Raw genomic sequence first — 14,736 nt, 5'->3', positions numbered from 1 at the left:
CAAAAGGCAAAACATGTTTTTTTATTCCTTCCTTTAGTCAATTTCAGCATGGGTGTCTTAACTTTGGCACAGCACTGTATAAACTATATAGACTTCTCTTTCATGTCATTACACTGTATTGGTGCTGTGCAAGTCGAATTGAGTGCCTGTCACTTTAATGTCGTGACGCCCGAGAGGCTTGCTTGATTCTCACGGTTTTAAGCTAACTTAGTAGCGTTGTTGTGCATGGTGCATAAGAATATGTGGATGAAATGAATTATGTTTTCCATGTCATTTGGTAAAATAAATGCTCAAAAACTCGAGGAAATTCTATCTTGGATTATAGGAGGTAAGTGTCATGTATCATTTCTATAATTTTGGTGAGCTCTACAGGAATTACAAACTATCTCCAGATGTAAATGGTTGCGTATCCTATTACTGAAATTCAATTAAACCCACCAATAGGCTAGCTAGACCTTAGTTTCACAGCCTAGGTATGTTAGCAACACAGGGCTTGAAAGCATTGCCTGTATCACAAACAAAATTGAAACAATGCGTGGAGTTTATCTGGGAATAGGCTACTTGGGCAATCTCGCTGGCGTGTTTAATTTGGTTCCTTGGTTAACATAATGTAGGCTAATAAAGTTAAACAAACACAAACAAGCGTGATCTCCTGTGGAATCCCTGACTGTGCCTTCAACGTTAGCCTACTATTATTTGTTGACATCAAACCTGAACGAACGGCAGCAGTTCACTTGCGTGTTTTTTTTTTTTTTTAATTAGGCAACTTTTTTCGCAGTGGCGCTTGAATTCCAGGAGTGGCGCTGCGCCGCTGATGAATACATTGTAGGGGAAACACCGTCATATCATGCCAGCTGTAGGGCAAACACATAAACATGTGTGGACATACACACAGAATCATATTGTAAGGAAACATACATGAACGCACACACACACACACACAGGTAAGATTCTGAAAGTGAGGTTTTTGCATGCTTGGTATTACTCAAGCTTTTCCAGCACTTTACAGCGGTGGCAAATTACATATTATACGAATATACGAACTCAAAATGATTTTTACTTTTTTATCATTTAGAGATGGTTTTAATAGACAAAATTGTGATTCTTAATAGCAGGAAATGAAAACTTAAAAATGTGTCACCTGTCTGGAAGTAGACTTTGCTTGCTATCTAACTGGCTGAGTCAATATACCAAAAAAAACATTAAATAAATGAATGAAATAAAATAAGAAAATAATTACTCAAAAAATAACTATTCTTGATATGATAAGTTTTGCTATGCAGTTTCGGTTGAAATAATAGCCCAACGGCACATGAACGGTTAGACCGAGAATTCTCGTCATGAAATTACAATTCCACTGGAGCTCCAAGCGGTTGTGTACACGCAGCCTTACAACACTGTTTACAGCTCTTCGAGTCACGGTAAAATGTCATTTTTGGTACATAGCTAATTTAGATACACCTATGGTGTGGGTGGTTGCATTTCTTTAGGAGTCCGCTGTCTTGGTTTGTATAGAAATGGATATTAAGTGACACATACACGCAAGACGGTGGAAATAAGGGACCGACGGTAATAGGGGGAGTTCCGATAACTTTGTAGCCCAACTTGTGCAACTTTGTACACATTTGTTACTTAGGCCTAATTTGCTAAAAATATATATAATATTTCTGATTATAGCATAGCTTTCTCCCCACCCATTAGGCTAATAGTAATGGTTAAAAAAAAATAATGATAATAAAAAACATACACATGCTTGATCAAGGGCCCGGCCCGAGGATAGTGGGCTCGGGCAGAGAATCTAAACTCTAATCTGCTGCTACTACCCCAGACCAGTCAGATCCTTTCGTCTGACCAAATCATGTTACATGCTTCACGCTTTTACATTGACACAAAGGAAATATCTGCTATTTCTGCAGGAGGTCTTAGTTGGTATCGATGGCTGCTTTTACATTCATACTTCTCATCTCTTCTGCAATACCACTACTGAAGAGCATCTTAGAAGAGTGATCTACAAAGCCTTTCTTACAATATATTCTTTAACCTGAAATACGTGGAGGTTAAAAACGGGGGTTTTGACCCTATCAATGTACCGAGACTGCTCGACTTGAAGCGGATACTTTATATTTTGGCCATGATACAGCTCAGCTGGATGCCTGCTCTGTTCTGACTGGGCAGATCATAAAACACTCCTAGATAGACTCTAAGACTTGGCAGGACATTCTGGAGTAGTTCTTCACAGGTTTCGGGTCAGACACAGGTTCTGTGGCCTATGATTATAAATTTGATTGAGCTAACATTGCTTCCACTCAAGCCAACTCTGGGACTGAGTCCAAAAGCCAGACTAAATACTGTGTGTTTGAGCAGATTAAGATCTTACCTTAAGAAGCCATATTAAAGCATTAACTAAATGACTAAAAGTCAACTAGCATACAAATGACCTGAAGGCTTTGGGTGAAAAATACAATGTCCAATTTAGTTAGCATCTTAGATCATAAAGGTATGGTCACCTCTCATACGATTGCATTTATTTCAGTGTTTTGAGATTGTAGATCTGGCAGAAATACATTTAAATATTTTGACTTACAAAGATTTGGCATGCTGAACACATTTGCAATTACCAATCTTGAGTGATAAACAATTATGCTGTTTTGGCCTTTCCAAGAGTGCTTTACCATGTTTTATGGAGTTTTAGGCTGCTGATCATGAAAATCACCACCAACATTTTTTTGTGTTCAACTTGATATTGTCCCTCATAATGATAAAACGTTTTGCTTCTTGAACAAAACTTTTAAGTTTATGTCTGTTGTCGAGTGCTATCTATCTAATTCTTTATTAGTTAGGCTACCAATAGCTTGGATGAAAAGATATTCAGCCAAACATTAAATGTTAGAACACACCAAATTTGTAGCCAAATTACAAATGTCTGTAGGCCTATCACAAGCCTAATGATAAGTTTTTTTTTTTTTTTAAATAATAACTTAAACAACATGCTTTCTCTTTTGGCAATGGAAAGTCAAGTAGGACAAAATAGGCTAGCCTACCATGCAAAATGTGAAAGAGAACCCAGGGCAATTTGTATTCCCAATGCACAGATAATGCAAACCGTGCCACAGACTTCAAAGCGAACCGTGCCGAGACTACCTCCCCTGGTGGTCTCAGTTCGATTCGCATTATATGGGGTCTGAGTTCGGTTGGCGTGTTCACATATGCACAAAAAATGCTTGAGTCATCGATCTGAGTTTGTTTAGAAGCCTGAAAGGGACCAAGTGTGAAAACACCCTAAAAAATGTCTCTGGTAGGAGGGCCACACGGTGCCAGACTCTCACTATCTGTGCTGAGGATGCTCTTGGCTGCTGAAAAGGTCACTTTATCAAGACACAATCTACTGAGCCGGCCAAGTCTCCCGAAAGCTCTAAAGCATGCAGAGGTGCCCTGGGGTTTCGACTTCAACTCAGGGGCCATCCATCTCTCCAGGGGCAAGAAAGAAGAGAGAGACTCAAAGAGATAGATAGATAGAGAGAGAGAAAGAGAACAAGATAAATGTTTGTGTGAGAGAAAGAAAGTGAAATGGATAGAAAGAGAGGAAGAGAGAGGCACAGAAAGACAAAGGAAGGAAGGATAGAGCGAGGGATGGACATAATGAGAGAAAATTAGGGAAAAACCGAGAGTGAGTAATCAAGCAACTAAGCAAGAAAGTGAGAGAGAGAGAAAGAGAGCTAACACCCGGTTCTATGTCACCTTGTCGATGAAGTAGAGGGCCACGGCTCTCTGGCGAGTGACCATCTGTTTGGACTTGAGATCCTCCAGGTACTGAGACCGGATCTGGCCCACACGGCTCTTCAGCTGACGAGCCACCTCATACTTCTCCCAGTCCTTCTCACCCTGAAGGACACAGCACAACCTCATCAACACAAACACACACACACACAAATGTGCACACAAACATGCATATAAACACAAGTAACACACATATAAACACAATCAATGACGGTCAGACACACACACACAGCAGTTTTTAACAGCAGACACCTACAAACTAGTTCTTTACCCCAGTCCTATTGACACACACAAACACACACACACACACACACACACACACACAGGAGAAAGCCCCATTTGAAAGCCGGGTTAGATAAGGTGGAGACAGAGTGCTGTGTAAAAGGTGGGCGTGTGAGATAAACGAGCGGAGCGAGAGACTGGCAGCAGGAGACGTGCGAGCAGTTGGGCTCGCGGTGGCCCATGCGCTTGAGTGATGGGCGCCCTCTTGACAGCGCCACTTCCTGATTGGATTAGGGGGCCGAGGAGGTGGGGACAGGAGAAAGACAAATGAGGTCAAAGCACCCACACACCGTTGATGATCCACAAGATGAAGTAGGACCTCTCTCTCCTGTCCCTCCCTCTTTCTTACTCCTCGCTCTCTCCCTCACGCTCTCCCTGCCGCCTGACTCCCGCTCAGCCTCTCTTGCTACACTCCACCCTTATTCTGCTTGATTAAACACAGGAAACGCTCTGAAGTTAAATGTAATCAGCTTTAGAGAGACAGAGAGAGACAGAGAGAGGGGGGGGCTGAAGGGCAATGGAGTGGAGGAGTCAAAAAGACACGGAAAGAGGGGAGGGAAGAAGGAAGAAGGAAAAAAAAAAAAACACCAAATGAACACTTTTCTGGGGCAGTGAGTTACTTAGGCGCGCAAACTTACTCGAGTCTTGTCAATAGCTAGCTACCATCAAATGCATTCTTGCCATCAAAGTGGCTTGGATTTAATCTGAGGGCTTTCTAAAGTCTTGCAAAGATAAAGCCAAGCTCCTCAAAGCTCCTGATCTGTTATGGCCAGTGGTGCATGGGAAGCAGCTAGCCAGAGAGGAGGGATGAAGCGCCTTAGGGAAGGCAGCGGAACAGAGCAATGCTGCACAGCAACTTGTGCTAAAGTGGTAGGTAGGCCTACTCAACATAAGTAAATAATGTGTTTCACTCGAGCACAAACACTATGAAATCTCGCACAGAGAGGCAGCAAACACAAAAATGAAAAAAATAAAATAAATAAATTACCTAAACACAATGACCTGAAGTTTGCCGGCCTTTCTACATTTCCAACATTCAATCCAACACAACATCTCATAGCAATTAACTTCACACAAAGCTTCACACTGGCTAACAGGAGTGCTGCCTGCCTATTTCTCTGCCTGCCTGTCTGTCTGTCTTTCTGCCAGCGTCTCACTGTCTGCCTGCCTGCTTCACTATCTACTGCCTGCCCGTCTGCCTGCTTGTGTGCCTGTCTACCGACTCATCTGCCTGCCTGTCTGTCCAGTGTTTCCCATACATTGACTTATTTATGGCGGCCCACCACAATATCAACATTGACCACCACACAATGCTTTTCCAGGTTGTACTAAATTGTGCTTAAATCTGGTAAGAATCATAACCACGCTGTGCTAATTTGCTAAAAACTGCTGCATTCAAGTTAATTCTGCAAACCAACCACCACAAATGGAATTCAATTCTCTGGGGAACACTGCTGTCTGTCTTCCAGCGTCTCTACTGCCTGCCCGTCTGCCTGCTTGTATGTCTGTCTTAGGGGTGGGCGATATATATCGTCTGCGATAATATTGTGATTGTTGTTTTAACGATGTGCAAATTTACATTATCGAGTATTTAAATTACTTATGGGGAAAAAACACTCGAAAACACGCATTGAAACCCCATAAATTCACTAAATCCAGGAGGTGTCGCCTATGCGAGAGAAGCCCCTGGCTGCAGCAGAGCAAGTGTCACATGATCACTAGTGGGTCCACATTGTCACATGCACGCCTAATGTTTATTTTGTACAGCAAGAGTAGCACTTGGGATTTTGTGCGGCTACTTCTGTTCAAGTAGCATTGATGAATCACGTTTTTTCCTACATGGTATTATATGGAGAGAAAACATTAGCCTTTGAGTATTTTAATAGTCAGTTGTAAACAAAGAACTCTTCTCATGTAGGCCTAACCCTTTTGTAAATGGACTGAAGTTTGCTCTAATATCGATTATGCTAACCGTTAGCATCTCTATGGGATTTCTCATATACATTAGCCATAAGCTAACGCATTAGTTTCTATTCTGTAACTTGGAATGTTAGCCTACATGATTTCTCTTAAACAAAACCTCGAAGGATATGACTGAGATGTACTCTGTTGGTCTGCTTAGTTTTACAGTGAATCCTAAGTAAAGGTTTTTGAAGGGAACTTCAGCTTCAGACTTTCTCTTGGGAAACTGTTAGGCTATTCATCTTCTCTAAGGCCATCCTTAAAAATATTTTTGTTTGCAGTAACAGCCAAAAAAAATTAAAAATGGGTCGGTAGGTAGGTCAATATTTTTTTTTCAAGATTCAAAGTAAAAAAAAAAGTACAATTTTGGTCATGGTGATTACGTAGGAATGAATTTACACAAATGTGCATATCGTGATGTAACTGACTGGGTCTTCAACCCGTGCCTTCAGGCGCACCATTGCAAACCTCATTCTGATGCAGGTTATATAGACCAGCCTTTCTCAAACTTCTTTGACCTGAGGCCCGGTCATGGCAGACTTTTGGGTCATAGGGCTCATCTACATGTACCCAGAAAGAAGGCTACAATAGCTCTTGGCCACGTTATATTGAAATTTGACTATACAATACTCAATGCTATACAGTGTATTATACGGTCTCTGCTCTGTTTCTAAGGAAGTTCCAAAAAACAACGTCGTTCTATTAAGTTTCGTTAAATAAATAAATAGCCTTCCAACAGGTTGAAGCGGAGCTTTGATACCAACGTTATCGATTAGTTTCAGTTTCTCTCGCGCAGACGCGCATTGAATGAATGCTCATACCACCACTTAATTGTAGGGCTCCATGTTTAATGACATCGATAGCAGAAACGTTTGTTTTCTTTTTTCCTCGATCCGCAGTTTCTTGATCAACTGCGCAGCAAATTATCAGATGAAGCACCGGGCCTAATTTCACTCCACGACTCCGCGGACCAGCAGTCTCCATGTTGCGGACCCATATTTTGAGAAATGCTGAATAGACCACAACCAATTTCAATACTCCGACACGGTCACCGTTAGACTAAGGGGAGAAGGGATGAGAAAAGATCTGGCCACAGTTCTTCCAGAACTTCGTGCCAAGTAAAAGCGTTATCAGTTTGTGTGAATGAAACGAAGCGTAGGCCATAGTGTGGCATGCGTAAAACCAATGGTGTAGAGATGACGCCACAGGTTTTTTTTTTAAGTGAGCCACGTTTGCATGTAGGCAATTTGTATTCACAATACTTGGGCCTACTAAAAGAAATATTATTTTATTGCATTTGTATTGGTTGTTTAGAGTAAAAAAAACAATCGGTCGGTATTAACGCAAGTTTACAACCGGCAAGTCGGTCGGACTAAAAGGGGAACAAAATAAATATTTGGGTCGGTTCTAAATTGACAGGGTCGGTCGGGTTACGGCAAACGAAAATATTTTTAAGGATGGCCTAATGTAGCTGGCTAGACCATGTCATTGCCACACACACAAGTGGGGGCAGAATTGGAAATGTGTCAGAGTGACAATGCATTGGTTGATTTGGTTAAAAAGTCACAGGTTAGGTTATTTGTTATTATTGTATTGATGCTATTCATAAATAATGAGCTGTAAAGTAACTCAGACTTTTACACATTTCTTTTAAAGGATATCGACTAATTATCGTTATCGTCAAAATCACAAAAAATATCGAGATATTATTTTTTGTCCATATCGCCCACCCCTAGTCTGTCTACACACCCATCTGCCTGTCTGTTTGTTCTCTCTGTTAACTCACCTTCAGCTTGGAGTTAGCGTTGAGCATGATGTATTTGACCGATCCCTGGACATTCTCAGTCCAGCTGACCAGCCAGGTCACCGTGTTGTCATGGCGAACCTCCTTCCACCGATGGCCTGCGGGTGGTTCTGGGATACGGGAGTCCCTGTGGAGACAGCTGGAAGTAAGCTGGTAGTGTAGTGCAAGGTGCAAATCAACACCACAATCATGAAACCCAGGGAGCACATTTACTGATGGAAAGGTATATTGTACAGCAAGTCACTTTGACGAGACTGAAGAACTAATGTAAATGTAACCTAGGGTCTTTTTTGATGCGATCATAGTAGTGCCCCTAAAACTCCCATTTAAAAGGCCATTAGACCCGAACGAAAATACAATCTTAAAAGTGGCGCTTACGTCGTTATTATGCTTTTAAATGAAAGTTTGACTCGGGTACATTCACAAAAAGACCCTAGGACAGATATGCTTTAACCCTAACCTTACTATGCTGAAATACAAACTAATCATTTGAACCCATTCGGACATCTGCTCTGTGCCGTATCCCAAAGCTAAACATCTTTCTAACTCAAACCAACCCCAACTTGTAAAATTTGTAATGTCTCATTCCATCGAACTACAGATCCGCTACCCGATCTAGAAAAATGATAGTTCGGTTATAGCCGATAGAGGGCTGCAAAGTGAATGCAGAAGCGTCGTTCACCCTGTTGAACCACTGAAGCAAGTTTGGAAACATTATTTTAAGGTACAAAAAACTCTTTGGTGTTGCTTTAAAAACATAGGACCATAATAATGCTTGTGTTTGTTTTGTCTCTGACTTGCTGCAGTTGATGATGACATCCTCCGGCTGGATCCTCTTCTTGAGCATGCCCATCTTGGGGTGCTCGCCGCGGCCACGGAACAGACCTGGCGGCTCAATCTTGAAGTTGCCGATGCGTTCCTTATGGTGGTCCAGCAAGCAGAAACCAAACTCGTCCACAATCTTCTGATTGGCGTCCTTGATCACCTAGCATGGGCGCAAATGTGGCACAACACAAGTATTCTGCTGATTTCTACAGTCCAATACTCAAAGAAATATACAGAGCCCAAAACATGAACGTGTATTTTGCAAATGCGTGTTGTGTAGACTCTTTTTTTTTAATTATCAAACTTGTTCAAACATTCAATTTAAAGCATATCAGATCTCTTTTGTTCATAAATAAAAAAACAATCAATTTCTTACTGAGACAATTTTCTTCTGAGATGCTCTAGTCTAATTCACGGTCATTGTGTTGTATTTTGATGGGTAATTATGCTGGCAATGACAACACCGCTGTCTCTGCCTGAAGACAGTCTGCTACAGCTGGAACTATGTCTGTACATTAGCAGGGCTAATTCAATCCTGTTTGGAACTGCTAATGCACTTTGTTCTGTCTGAATGGTCAATCAAATTCACACACACACACCTGTTTTTCCTCTTTGGTCATGTTCTTCCGAGCTTCCACCTTACTCTTGTGCATTGCATGGAGCTCTCCAAAGTCACACTTGTTGAGATCAGCAATCAGTGTCCTCTCCTCCAAGTTCATTTCCTGATCACACACACACACACATTATAGATGAAAACTATGTCGATTCAAAGGACCCAACTAAAAACTCTTACTCAAAAGACTTTTACAAATACTTTGGAGGTCTTGACAGCCTTAATTTTCTGTGGAAACATGGATGGGCAGCTAGCTGGGCAGCTGCCATTACCTAGCATGTAAAAATAAAAAATGGCAGCCTACTGTGTGATTGGGGCATTCAGAAATAAAAACCTTCCAACAGAGCAATTACAGCCTGGTGAGAGGACTACCGGTCGGCCACCCTGGGAGACAGGACTCAAATAGGCCTTTCTGTGCCCTTATTCTGGAAAAAAACGTCTGCTGTTTGAACACTATTTCTGACCTTGTGTATTGGCTATGGCTGGGCAACTGGGGCTCCAGGCGCCCAAAGTTCCCTCGCTCAAACAAAGATAAATGTCACGATGAGACTGGGAGTCAGGGTTTGACAATCTGGCACTGCTCTTTACACAGAAATCAGCCACAAAATAGTAGGCTTTCCTCCTAACCCTTCCCATAATATGTTAACAGCAAAACTACACGCTTTATGCAGATGCCCAAAGTAGTTCCCAATGAGGGTGTAGCACCCACCTGGGTGATGCGTGGAAGCCATTTTGTGCCAAGACACTCATTACACTACACACTAGCTTCAGGAGGAGAGTGAATGAATCAATCTGTCAATTACACAGGGGTGGGGGGGATTAGGTGTTAACGGCACCACTCACTCCTCACAGATCATTTCCTTGTTTGAGCTGCAGCTCATCACATCCTCACACCTTGATACAGATAGACGGGAGGCTTCACCTGTGAGAGGGAGTGACCGTTCCAGTCTGTGCCAGTTCTATCTACAGAGATGTGTGTGTCTCTCTCTCTCTCTGTAGTGATGGCAGTAGCGTCGTCGTCGTCTCCGTGTGAGTGACTGACGGGGCAGCCGGTGGGCGGGGACTGAGGCAGCGAGGCAAGGCGAGGCTGCCTTGTTATAATAAAGCAGTTTAATTGGATTTGTTCGCATGCGGGGAGCGAGTTGTCTGGATTAGCATATCAATGCCTTTACACAAATCGTATTTTCAAGAGCATTGAGCATTAACCAGCACGAAATTAATTCTGCATGATATGCCTCTGGGCTTGGTAGGGTGCGCAGTGGGTGAGAGAGGGAGCACCCCCACTCCACCCCTTCTACTCCTCCCTTCAGAAAAATGTACCCCCCCCCCCCCCAATATATCTCTCCCCTAGCAAATCCTCAGTCATCTCACTCTGCAGTTTAAGAAGGCAGATTACCATACTACAGGAGGAAAGAGTGGCAGAGCACAGAAAGCTGGCAGCTGCACACATAAGTCATCCCTCAGGAGAGACGTGGAAAGTAAGGCTGAGACAGAGGACATCTCAGGAGCGTTCCTGTCCCCCATCCTCACACTCACACACACACCCTCAAGGGTGAAGTTTTTAGCTTCCTGTGTCAGACAGACACTGAAAGTCAAGGTGGGATCATCTAATTAATCTGCCACAGTGCAGGTTGCAAAGCTAAATCGTCATCACCTATAAAACAGGTGTGTGTGTGTTTGTCTGTCATCACCTATAAAAGGCTCAACATGAATAGTCGAGCCTATAGGTGCCTCTGAAAGCATTCAGTCAGGAGGATGCTCTTGGTCAACACAGCAACCATACATCCACTGAGAGAGAATCAACCAATGGCATGGTTTGCTCAATATTTTATCATTTATCATCGAGATGCATTTGGGTTCTGACTAGAACATCAAATAGCATTTTTGAAAAGTTATTTACAGTTGGAAAAACAAATAAAACGTTTTTTGTTTGTTCATTTCATTCTCCATTTCCATGGCAACCACAGAACAGGAGTGGAGCGGGAGCTGGATTGGCTCCCGGCTGAGACTCACCTTCCTCCAGTCCCTGAAGAAGTTGCTCCGAAACACCTCTTTTGTAGTGTATTCGTGGTCCAGCATCTGGGCAAAGAACAGGCCCACCTCCTCTGCCCGAGGGCTCAGCTTCACTGGTTTACCTGACAGGTGCGGACACACACACACACACACACAGTATAAATAAAACACACACAGATTCAGTCTCACAGACAACAACACAACATGATGATGCAGAGTTCCACAACAATGCTTGGACATTTAACAATACACAAACACATAAATATGACTGGTTACTTTAACTATTACTCCAACTCCTCTGTTAAACACAAAGATTCAGGCATTGCTTGTGTTCAGCAAATGGCCAACATGCCTCTTGTTTCTACAAGCAGACAGCGGGGAGAGGGAGAGACAGACAGACAGACAGACAGACAGACAGAGAGAGAGAGAGAGAGAGAGAGAGAGAGAGAGGAGAGAGAGAGAGAGAGAGAGGAGAGAGAGAGAGAGAGAGAGAGAGAGAGAGAGAGAGAGAGAGAGAGAGAGAGAGAGAGAGAGAGAGAGAGAGAGAGATATTTGAATTGCGCTTTATTGTACAACAGTCTCCTGCTTATGTAAATGGCCATTTTTGCTTGGCCCAAAAGGAAATTAATCAACTGACATTTTACTCTATGTGACCGGGTATATTCAAAACCAAAAACAAATATTTGCAAAGAAAAAGCTTAATCGAAAACTTGAAAAAGGCCTTCTAAAACCCTAAACAAAGGTGACCACCTCAAACATTGCGAGAAACAGTGAAACACTGTCTCCCTCTGAAAGCAAAAAGGGCAGTCCTGACAAACCCCTGGGTTTATGATGGACACAAACGCATTAATTGCAACAATACCATGGAGAACTCTCCACTGCAAATCACAGACTTGTTTCCTCAACGGTGGTTTATAGAGTGCCCTCCATTCAGGTTTTACAGTATCATCTAGACCCAGAACATTTCGCCAAGGAGTGTCAACTCTCGCATTCAATTTCTGTTTGTTTAGAACAATGACACACATTTTGTACAGAGGTTTACTACAAAAGTCATCCAAAACAATCTCTGTTCGTTCTTTATTCTCCAAAATAACCCCTGCACAGTCACCTAGTTTTGGCCTAACACATACATTGAGAAAAGGATCCTCCTGATCAGGAGGGTCTAACCCCAAACAGTACTGTTTTAGTCTTTCACATTCCTCAGCCGTAAGGAGTGCCTTCCACCTACCCAACAGTTTGTTGATGACACGTATGGACCTTATCCCTAGGCGCAATACTAGTTCCTCAGAACAAACCAGATCAGGCCCTGCAATGTCCACTAACTGTCTAATCTTGACACCAGAGTCACAAAGTATCCTTGTCAGTGTGGGGTTCTCGCTCCCAGCGATGTCAAATCGGGAGCCATAAACCAAAGGCTCTTCCAGAAGCCAATGCAGTGACGTGTTAGTTCCAGTTCTTTGCATATTGAAAAAGTTCAGGATAGCAAACAGTCCTCTGTAAAAAGACGGCAATGCTGATACATTCAGTCTCTTAGTATCCGTCCAAAAAAGTGTTTTGTCCAATCCCAATCCTCCTGTTGTCCGAAGGATTACACTCGCCAAAGGCCTCCAAATCAGATCTTGTGGACCCGTAAGGTACCTTTGCAGAAACGCAAGACGGAAGGCTGCGGCTCTGCTAGACAACTGCACAAGCCCTTGCCCTCCCTCATCTTTAGGCAGGTACAGCATGCTCTGGGGTAGCCAGTGCAGATTGTCCCAAAAAAAAAAAATCAACTAATAGAGCTTGAATGGTAGCTAAAAGGTCTGTTGGAGGATCAATACAGGCTAATCTGTGCCACAGAGAGGAAGCAGCAAGGTTATTGGCGATAAGAACACGCCCCCTGTAGGAAACGTGTGGAAGGATCCATTTCCACCTGTTTAATCGGCCCTTAATTTTCTCCAGAACCCCCTCCCAGTTTTTCCTCATAGTGTCCTGATCTCCCAAATAGACTCCTAGGTACTTAAGCCCACCCCTTTTCCATTCAAGGCCAGTAGGAAGCCTTAGCTGTACCCCTGACCAGTCCCCAAAAAGAAAAGCATCACTTTTGTTCCAATTCACCTTTGCAGATGAAATCAAACCAAAGGTGCCTATTATGTTGGTTAACATGTCAATGTCCTTTTGCTCACTGACCATCACAATTAAATCATCAGCATAGGCTGAAACCTTAAACACATCGTGACACAAAGGCACTGAAAACCCAGAGAGCTTAGCCCTCAGCTTATTTAACAGGGGTTCAATGGCTAATGCATACAGCATTCGAGACAGAGAACAACCTTGTCGTACACCCCTTTGAACTCTGAAGGGAGCGCACAAACCACCGTTGATCTTCAAGACACTTTCAATATTACAATACAGGGCCTGGATCATTGCTATAAAATTCCTACTAAAACCAAAGTGTGTCAGGACTTTCCACAGATAAGCATGCTCAACGCGATCAAAGGCCTTCTCTTGGTCTAAAGAGATGAGACCTGTTCTGAGACCAAGTAGATTGGAGACGTCTAAGACACCCTTGACTAGTTGGATATTATCAAAGATGGACCGCTCAGGTACACAGTATGTTTGATCTATGTGTATAACCTCTGCCATGACCTTCCCCAATCTAGTGGCCAAAACTTTAGAAAAAATCTTGTAATCTGTAGAGAGCAGAGCGACTGGACGCCAGTTCTTCAGCTCGTTCAGATCGCCCTTTTTTGGTAGTAAGGTGAGCACTGCTCTCTTACAAGATAGTGGTAACTCCCCCCTACCTAAACATTCAGTGAGCACCTCTTGAAAGTCCTCACCCAGAACTGGCCAAAAGGCCTTATAGAACTCAACAGACAAGCCGTCAATACCTGGTGCCCGCCCATTCTCCATAGCCATAAGGGTATTGTGAAGCTCCTCTAAGGATATATCTTCACCAAGCATCGTAACTGAATCCTCGCAAAGTGTGGGTGAATTCTGAAAATAATCAGCCTCCACATCTGGGTGTTCATTGTGCTCATTTTTGTACAGATCAGCATAAAAGAGAACAGCTAGCTTCCGTATCTCAATTGTGTCAGTCACTAGGGTGCCAGACTGGGCCCGTAGAGCATGAATATATCTTTTTTGACCATTTTTCTTTTCAAGATTGAAAAAGAACTTGGAGGGAGCATCCATCTCTGAGATGTTTCTGAAACGTGATCTAATCAATGCGTCTTGAGCTGTGAGCCGTATTAGTTCAGATAATGCCACCTTCCTTGTGTTGTAAGTCTCAGTGTACTGCCCAGTACCAGATGTTCCCATCAGGTTCTGCATTTCAATTATGTCAACTTCAAGGTTCTTGAGGGACATTGCAAGTGTAACCTTGGCAGAATTGTTGAATTTTCATTTTTGTTATATCCCACCACTGAGACAGTGAGGAGTAAAGCTCCTTGTCTGCCTTGAGTATATTCCAGAGATAAAT

At 42.9% G+C, this 14,736-nt stretch overlaps 1 protein-coding gene across 3 annotated transcripts in view; it reads right to left on the bottom strand.

Moving 5' to 3' along the window:
• zgc:173742 (DNA topoisomerase 1) overlaps positions 1–14,736 on the bottom strand; it is a 38,019-nt gene that overhangs the window by 11,555 nt on the left and 11,728 nt on the right. For all 3 annotated transcript variants that reach the window (XM_042109609.1, XM_042109610.1, XM_042109612.1), the window contains 5 exons: positions 11,277–11,398; positions 9,250–9,372; positions 8,623–8,810; positions 7,808–7,952; positions 3,739–3,882 (listed from right to left, as the gene is read on the bottom strand). In XM_042109609.1, the coding sequence (XP_041965543.1) occupies positions 3,739–3,882; positions 7,808–7,952; positions 8,623–8,810; positions 9,250–9,372; positions 11,277–11,398 (722 nt within the window). The remainder of the gene's footprint in view (positions 1–3,738; positions 3,883–7,807; positions 7,953–8,622; positions 8,811–9,249; positions 9,373–11,276; positions 11,399–14,736) is intronic.

Source organism: Alosa sapidissima, chromosome 11 (genome assembly GCF_018492685.1).
Source record: "Alosa sapidissima isolate fAloSap1 chromosome 11, fAloSap1.pri, whole genome shotgun sequence".
Taxonomy (NCBI): Eukaryota; Metazoa; Chordata; class Actinopteri; order Clupeiformes; family Clupeidae; genus Alosa; species Alosa sapidissima.
The sequence above is the reverse complement of the archived record's forward strand: the minus strand, read 5'-3'. Positions and strand labels throughout refer to the sequence as shown.